This window comes from Nerophis lumbriciformis, linkage group LG02 (genome assembly GCF_033978685.3).
Source record: "Nerophis lumbriciformis linkage group LG02, RoL_Nlum_v2.1, whole genome shotgun sequence".
Lineage (NCBI taxonomy): Eukaryota > Metazoa > Chordata > Actinopteri > Syngnathiformes > Syngnathidae > Nerophis > Nerophis lumbriciformis.
In genome coordinates, this window is record NC_084549.2 from 13,073,125 (window position 1) to 13,082,473 (window position 9,349).

At 42.2% G+C, this 9,349-nt stretch overlaps 1 protein-coding gene across 1 annotated transcript in view; it reads left to right on the forward strand.

The window, feature by feature from the left end:
- rgra (retinal G protein coupled receptor a) overlaps positions 1–9,053 on the forward strand; it is a 28,875-nt gene extending 19,822 nt beyond the window's left edge. The window contains exons 6-7 of the mRNA XM_061938854.2: positions 7,331–7,444; positions 8,891–9,053. Of these exons, the coding sequence (XP_061794838.1) occupies positions 7,331–7,444; positions 8,891–9,034 (258 nt within the window). The 3' untranslated portion in view covers positions 9,035–9,053. The remainder of the gene's footprint in view (positions 1–7,330; positions 7,445–8,890) is intronic.
- The last annotated feature ends 296 nt before the right edge of the window (positions 9,054–9,349 follow it).

Below are 9,349 nucleotides of genomic sequence, written 5' to 3' on the forward strand. Positions count from 1 at the left end.
GCAAGTAGAGTGCAAAAGCTTGGAGATTTTTTATATCCTCAGACTTGATGTTTGGCCAAACCATGATTTTGTCCAGGTAGGCTGCTGTTATTTTTGAAGGATTTCCAAAGTGTTCCCTTAGTAGGCGTTTTGCTGTAGCATAGCCTCTCTCTGTAGGCATATAGAGGCAACTGCGCACCAAATCTCTCGGCTGTCCTTTGGTAAACTGCTCCAGATAATATAAGCAGTCACCACAATCATTGGTTTTTGCCTCTACACAATGCTCAAATGCTTTTATGAAAGCCTGAAACTGCAATGGGTCACCTTCAAAAACCGGAATGTGTCTGTGTGGAAGTAATTGGGAGGTTTGTGCTTGAACCAGGAGTGCCATCATTTCATTTTGCCTTTGTAATATAGTGTGGAATTCACCTGGTATTGTGTTATTGCCTTGAAATGATTGAGCTGCTTGAGGTAAATGTTGCCTTGATTGGTTTTCCACAGGATCCAAAGTTGATGAGCGAAGTGGTTTGTTTGGTTGAGGGTGTGAATGAACCTTGTTTGGGGCATTCTTGGCTGTGTGAAGCTCGGAAGGAGCAGCTTTAACAGACTGCTGAAGTTGTTGTACAGGCACTTTTCTCAATTTTGTCCCTTGCCTATAATAGGACTCCATTTCATCAGACTTTTTGCTCCTGCCAGAAACACTGGCTTCATGGAGGACAGACAATTTAGCATTGTGGGCTGCTATTTTAGCATCCAACTCCATTTGCTCCCTTTTCCTCCTTAAGGCCTCTGTTTGTTCCTCCTGTTCCCTCTTTAGAGCTGCTGCCTGCTCATCTTGTCTCCTCTTTAGAGCTGCTGCCTGCGCCTACAATGCATGAATGTCTTTTAGAGCAATAGCACGGGCAATAAGTGCTGCCTTATCTGCCTCTGCTATTATGCGAGCAGAAGAAGTGGAAGACATTTTGCTTTTGTTTGAGGCTGTGGAATTATTGAGCTTTGATAAGACATTGGATTGAACATTTGAAATGCTGTCATGGGGTTGTACACTTTCATTTTCAAAACCATCAACAGCAGAACCATCATTTTCAACTTCATCGTTTTGAGAATACATCAACCTGTCAACCTTGTCAATAAAACCATCAAAATTCAACATTTTTGCTTTGTACCATGTCTCATGTTTAGTACACTCATCATCTGGCAATAGAGACAACAAAGTTATGTGCACTTTTCTGGTTTCATGATAAAAACCCATAAACCTGCTAAATTCCTCATTTAGCTCATGTGAACGTGTTTCGTCATTTAACACGGCAATGACCCCCTCTTTCAGCATTGAGAGTCTTTGCAACTTTAATTTTCTTTCCCCTTTCAAACTTTCAATTTTGTGACCTAGAGCCTTGGGTGTCATTTTTACCACACGTTTTTTCCCTTCAACCCCTTGCCCAACATTGTCACGTTCAGCCACATTGTCCTCCTGTGGCTGTTTATGTTCATCAGCGCACATTTGTGCTCCCTCCTCCTCCATTTGGAAAAAGTCAAAGTTTTTCAACCCGCGCGCAAGTCAAGTCAAATAGTCACCAATGCATTGGATTTTTTCAATATTTGTGTGCACACATTTTAACAATGGCCGTTTTGCTTTTGTTTATGTCGGCGCGCCGCTAAAACATACCACACAGGTGTAGGACGGGCTCAACGCTGCTCCGCGTCCTCCTCCACGCACAGCACGCATGCGCGAGGCTTGGCTCGGTGGGATGATCTGCTGCTGCTGCTGGCTGCTGTCCCCAATGAGCGACCCTGTAGCTCTCCAGTGGGACTCGTAGCTGTCGATGCAGAGCTTGATTGCAGAAGGTCTCCACCACTTCGCCGATCCGTTTCCTCCGCCGCCGGTCGCCAAACAGACGCTGACAGCGGCCCGTGCGTTCCTCTTCCAAAACCAGCCTCGTAGCTTGTTGCTTCCCAATAAACAACTCGCGTTCCGATGAGGCAGTTTTTGACTAAGTGTAGCGGTAAAGTCCTATACTATTACTGCTACTGGTTGCCGAATATAACTGAAGCTAGTTTAGACGTGTGCAGCTGGCTAATAATTGATGTCCAAAATTGTGTCCTTGTTTAACACAAATATTTATTAACATACAGTCATAAATCAAACTCACTTTGTAACAAAAAACGGAAAATAAACGGGAGCAAACAAATCATAGCCTGGCACAGTCAAAAACTGTTGCACCTCTACTCAGCAACACCTGAGCAAGATCCCAGCCCCTCCCTAAGTAGACTGGCACTTGGCCTTGAGCCAACCCTTTTAGTGACGTCATAAATTTGACGGACAGAAAGAGTAAATGGCTCTAACAGTACCAAAAAGTATCGAAATAATTTTGGTACCCGTATTGGTATCGGGACAGCACTAGTTTATGCCAATGTTTTTTTTTGTTCCCCATTGGAATCCAAGCACCCCCCTGCACCTGTGCATCCGTATGAATTAGGGATGTAAATACCGCGGTATTGCCGTTTGAAATATTCACAATAATGCAGTCATGTGATGAAAACTTGGCGAGTGTAGTTTTTTTTCTGGCGCTTTTTCCGTCGGCTGGTCTGGAAAATAAACTACATTTTCTGTAATCCCGCCGTGCAGACGGTGTGGAGTCGACTTTGGGAACGCGGCGGTGAAGTTTAACACCTTCCACTCACGTTGGAAGTAGAGATGTCCGATAATATCGAACATATATGGCCGATAAATGCTTTAAAATGTAATATAATGTAATATCGGAAATTATCGGTATCGTTTTTTTTTTTTATCGGTGTGTTTTTTTGTTTTGTTTTTTTTATTAAATCAACATAAAGAACACAAAATACACTTACAATTAGTGCACCAACTTAAAATACCTTCCTCCCCCATTTACACTCATTCACACTCATTCACACAAAAGGGTTATTTCTTTCTGTTATTAATATACATTATATATCAATATATATCAATACAGTCTGCAAGGGATACAGTCCGTAAGCACACACGATTGTGCGTGCTGCTGGTCCACTAATAGTACTAACCTTTAACAGTTAATTTTACTCATTTTCATTCATTACTAGTTTCTATGTAACTGTTTTTATATTGTTTTACTTTCTTTTTTATTCAAGAAAATGTTTTTAATTTATTTATCTTATTTTATAATTTTTTTTTTAAAAAGGACTTTATCTTCACCATACCTGGTTGTCCAAATTAGGCATAATAATGTGTTAATTCCACGACTGTATATATCGGTATCGGTTGATAACGGTATCGGTAATTAAGAGTTGGACAACATCGGAATATCGGCAAAAAAGCCATTATCGGACATCCCTAGTTGGAAGCAATTGTCAGTGTCCAACAAGAATTTGGTGGCGTCGTTGTGCATCAAATTATGTGTGATTGCGGGGTTCCGTGTTGCTGTGTGAAAGAGCTGAGAATTAAAAAGTGACGCATGTACAGTATCTCCAAACTTGTTTTTCAAAACTAAAAATTATTTCATTCTTACATTTGTGAAAGAATGGGCCGCTCTCAGTGATTTCCAGCGTGGAACTGTCATAGGCAGCCACCTGTGCAACAAATCCAGTCGTGAAATTTCCTCGCTCCTAAATATTCCAAAGCCAACTTTATTATAAGAAAAGTGAAATTTGGGAACAACAGCAACTCAGCCGCCAAGTGGTAGGCCACGTAAACTGACAGAGAGAGGTCAGCGGTTGCTGAAGCCATCCATCCATCCATTTTCTACCGCTTATTCCCTTTGGGGTCGCGGGGGCGCTGGAGCCTATCTCAGCTACAGTCGGGCGGAAGGCGGGGTACACTCTGGACAAGTCGCCACCTCATCGCAGGGATGCTGAAGCGCATAGTGCAAAGACTTTCTGCACAGTCAGTTGCTACAGAGCTCCAAACTTCATGTGACCTTCCAATTAGCCCACGTACAGTATGCAGAGAGCTTCATGGAATGAGTTTCCATGGCCATGCAGCAGCATCTAAGCCATACATCACCAAGTCCATTGCAAAGCGTGGGAAGCAGTGGTGTAAAGCACGTCGCCACTGGACTCTAGAGCAGTTGTTTTCAACCTTTTTTGAGGCAAGGCACATTTTTTTCATTTAAAAATCTGGAGGCACACCACCAGCAGAAAACGTTAAAAAAATTAAACTCCACCAGGTCCTCCTCGTGCCTTATTTTGAGTTTGTTGGTGTTTTCCTGTGTGTAGTGCTTTAGTTCTTGTCTTGTGCTGTTATTTTGGTGTTTTCCTGTAGCAGTTTCATGTCTTCCTTAGAGCGCTATTCCCCACAACTACTTTGTGTTAGCAAGCAAGGCTATTGAAGTTGTTGCTGTCCTTCTTTGTGTGGACATTGTTGATTGTCATGTAAGGATGTACTTTGTGTACGCCGTCTTTGCTCCACACGCTGCAAGTATTTGCTGTCGTCCAGCATTCTGTTTCTGTTTACTTTGTGGCCAGTTCAGTTTTACTGTCGTTTTACATAGCCCTCCCTATGCTTCAGTTCCTTTTCCTTTCCCTTTTGTTCATTTTTGGCTTAAGCGTTACATACCTCTTTTACCTGCATGCTGTGGTCTGCATATTGGGATCACAGTTCTACAGCCGAGTTCTACACAGCACGGACACTAAGGAACGGCACAGTATTTGCAGATTATAATTATTGATTTGCAAAAAAATATTTTTTGGACCAATTAGGTGAAGTTGCATAATTTAACAGACAATATCTCGCGGCACACAGTGGTTGAAAAACACTGCTCTAGAGCAGTGGAGACGCCTTCTCTGGACTGATGAATCACGCTTTTCCATCTGGCAATCTGATGGACCAGTCTGGGTTTGGAGGTTGCCAGGAGAACGCTACATTTTGGACTGCATTGTGTGAAATTTGGTGGAAGAGGAATTATGGTGTGGGGTTGGTTTTTCAGGAGTTGGGCTTGGCCCCTTAGTTCCAGTGAAAGGAACTTTGAATGCTCCAGGATACCAAAACATTTTGGACAATTCCATGGGATGGCACTTCAAGTGTCCCTCGGGAAGTCCTGTGGGGAGTGCTCAGAGAGTATGGGGTATCGGACTGTCTGATTGTGGCGGTCCGCTCCCTGTATGATCAGTGTCAGAGCTTGGTCCGCATTGCCGGCAGTAAGTCGGACACGTTTCCAGTGAGGGTTGGACTCCGCCAAGGCTGCCCTTTGTCTCCGATTCTGTTCATAACTTCTATGGACAGAATTTTTAGGCGCAGTCAAGGTGTTGAGGGGTTCCGGTTCGGTGGCTGCAGGATTAGGTCTCTGCTTTTTGCAGATGATGTGGTCCTGATGGCTTCATCTGGCCAGGATCTTCAGCTCTCACTGGATCGGTTCGCAGCCGAGTGTGAAGCGACTGCGATGAGAATCAGCACCTCCGAGTCAGAGTCCATGGTTCTCGCCCGGAAAAGGGTGGAGTGCCATCTCCGGGTTGGGGAGGAGATCCTGCCCCAAGTAGAGGAGTTCAGGTACCTCGGAGTCTTGTTCACGAGTGAGGGAAGAGTGGATCGTGAGATCTGTGCGATGTCTTCAGTAATGCGGACGCTGTATCGATCCGGTTTGGTGAAGAAGGAGCTGAGCCGGAAGGCAAAGCTCTCAATTTTCCGGTCGATCTACGTTCCCATCCTCACCTATGGTCATGAGCTTTGGGTTATGACCGAAAGAACAAGATCACGGGTACAAGCGGCCGAAATGAGTTTCATCCGCCGGGTGACGGGGCTCTCCTTTAGAGATAGGGTGAAAAGCTCTGCCTTTCGGGAGGAGCTCAAAGTAAAGCCGCTGCTCCTCCACATCGAGGAGCCAGATGAGGTGGTTCGGGCATCTGGTCAGGATGCCACCCGAACGCCTCCCAAGAAGGTGTTTCGGGCACGTCCGACCGGTAGGTAGGAGGCCACGGGGAAGACCCAGGACACGTTGGGAAGACTATGTCTACAGGCTGGCCTGGGAACGCCTCGGGATTCCCCGGGAAGAGCTGGACCAAGTGGCTGGGGAGAGGAAAGTCTGGGCTTCCCTGCTTAGGCTGCTGCCCACGCGACCCGACCTCGGATAAACGGAAGAAGATGGATGGATGGAAATAAGTAACAAAGAAAAGTATATATAATTTACAATGTGTATATTATTTTATTAATATACGGGGTGTCCCAAGTGCAGCCCGGGAGTCATTCGCAGCCTGCAACTAATTTTATAATGGCCCCAGACACATTCTGAAAATACTATTAATAAAAAGAACAAAACATAATAAGTGGGATAAAAGAACAAACTGGTGTAATGTAACAAGAAAATGCTGACAAATTGAGGTTAACAACACAAAGCTCACACGCAGGCAGGTTTTTTTTTTTGTTTGTTTTTTGAAAAATCGATATATTCAACTGAAAATGATCAAAATGAAGTGAATTATATTCATATAGCGCTTTTTCTCTAGTGACTCAAAGCGCTTTACATAGTGAAACCCAATATCTAAGTTACATTTAAACCAGTGTGGGTGGCACTGGGAGCAGGTGGGTAAGGTGTCTTGCCCAAGGACACAACGGCAGTGACTAGGATGGCGGAAGCGGGGATCGAACCTGCAACCCTCAAGTTGCTGGCACGGCCACTCTACCAACCGAGCTATACCGCCCCACGCATCCTTTGATTTTTCATTCTGTCGCCCTCAGTGGTAAAAGTTAGGACACCCTTAATAGACAGTATATGATAAATATCACATGTTAATAGATACATGCTTCAGACGCTCAAATTTTGGGGCATCTCCGTGTGAAAGCGGCTAACATGAAGTGGTTATTCTTGGTTTATAAGGTGGTTACGGACTAAGTTGGCTTACCGTTGACTGCTATAAAACATTAGATTCAGCGCACATATAACTACGCAAATGTAGTAGCGTATTAGGCCTAAGTATTGATTAAAACACGGTCAAGGCTTCATTTAACAAGCAAATTTAATACGTTTAGCCTAGGTAACATTACACACGGTCTGAACAGTAACACTGTGTTTGAATATAGGGGTATAAAACACTGTACTTTAAATCCAGTGATTCTTTGGCATACCACAGTTTGAGAATCACCGCACTAAGCGGTTATTAACTAATTGTGTTCGTAATGGTGTCTCAAACTGCATAATTGTCCAGAATAGGCTGCTGATTGCCAAATCGTGAGACATTGTTTACTTCTGTACAGTCCCTTTGCTAGAAATAAATGAAGATTTACTACAGTAATATTACAAGTATGCAGCCAGGCTTCCTTTTGCCAGAAGATCTGATATGTAACCACGTTTAAAGCATGTATATCCTAATTATAGACTATTGTGAACTTATGGGACTTTCTTTTGTTTGCCCCCATCTGTAGTTCAACCCCAACACTCCTCTTAAGACCATGTTGCTGTGCTGGGGCCCCTATGGCATCCTGGCTTTCTACGCCGCCGTGGAGAACGCCAACCTGGTCTCACCAAAGCTGAGGATGGTGAGCGACACACACGCACACACACACACACACACACACACACACACACAAATTCTTGTATTTGTTACCTTCTTGAGACCTCCGAAAAATGCCTACCTCTTTAGGGCCACCCTTTCTAGATATATAAAGATTTGTATTTACAACATTAATAATATATACATAGTATGCAATTATAAAAAAGCTTGTTGTGAAAAATGAGTTGGAATTTTACAAGAAAAAGGTCACAATTTCACAAGAAAAACTTAGAATTTTGGCAGTATTATAATAAAAGTCGTAATTTTACTCAACGCAAGTCAAAATCTTACAAGAAGAACTGAACATTTGTGCAATATTATGATAAAAGTTGGAATTTTACTCAATAACAGTCGCAATTTTACAAGGAAAAGCTTAACATTTTGGCAATTTTATTTAAAAAAGTCGTCATTTTACTCGACAAAAGTCACAATTTTAAAAGAAAACTTCAAAATGTTGGCAATGTTATAATAATAATCGGAATTTTACTCCGCGAAATTATGACAAAAGTCGTAACTTTACTCAAAAAATGTCACTATTTGACAAGAACAACAAAAAAATTAGCGACATTGTGATAAAAGTCAGAATTTTATATGAAAAATGTCACCGTCTTGCATTAAAAGGTAATAATTTCACATAAAAAAAAGTAATAATTTTACGAGAAAATATTGCAATATTATAGAAACAGAAGGAATATGAGAAATTGTTCCCAATTTTCTAAGAAACAAGTCGACATATGGTGATAAAAATACTGTTTTTACTAAAAAAAAAAAAATGTGTACCGTATTTTTCGGAGTATAAGTCGCACCGGAGTATAAGTCGCACCTGCCGAAAATGCATAATAAAGAAGGAAAAAAACATATATAAGTCGCACTGGAGCCCGGCCAAACTATGGAAAAAAACTGCGACTTATAGTCCGAAAAATACGGTAATTGGTTTTTAATTTTCATTATTTACTTCAAGTTATTACAGTATATAAACATATTTATTTATTTATTTTTAAATTAATTTTGGCCAAAGGGGGCGCATTTCCATTTCTTACACACACTTGTTATTTCATATGTTAGCCAGAAGGAGGAGCACTTCAAATTTTTACACACACTTGTTATTTCATATGTTGACCAGAGGGGTAGCACTTTAAAACCGACACACAGTCAATTAGAAAAATCCCTCCTTTTTGGGACCACCCTAATTTTGACAGATTTCACCACCAGGGGTGCAAATGAGACATTCTCTATTAGATGCGATGGTTTTCCGTATTGGGACCATGATTTATGTACTAACTTGTTCACCGGTCCTCATATGGAAGGTACTTTTCCTTGTCGAAGAAGGGTAGAAATACAAGAAAACACACACACTCACACCTATTTGACGTTTGTGTACGCTTCCTCAGCTCTAATAACAATATCTCCCCTGCACACGTGTGTCCCCCAGATGGCCCCCATCCTGGCCAAGACGTCCCCCACCTTCAACGTTTTCCTGTACGCTTTGGGAAATGAGAACTACAGAGGAGGTATCTGGCAGTTCCTCACCGGGGAGAAGATTGAAGTGCCTCAAATTGACAACAAGTCCAAATAAACTAAGCGTTGCAATGTTACACCTCCATTACGCTTCTAGTGTGTGTGTGTGTGTGTGTGTACACTACGTCTATGTGCTTTGGCTTGCTGTTTGTTGTGTGTTTGTGTGTCTGTGTGGTGTTGTGCGTTGTTCCTCATCCTCTCGCTCGGTCCTTCATTTGAATTTGAACTACATTATTAGCTGAAGTGTCATAGAGCGTTTACTTTCCCATAACGACATCATGTATCCGTATGTATGTATGTATGTATGTATGTATGTATGTATGTATGTGTGTATATATATGTATGTATGTATGTATGTATGTATGTATATGTA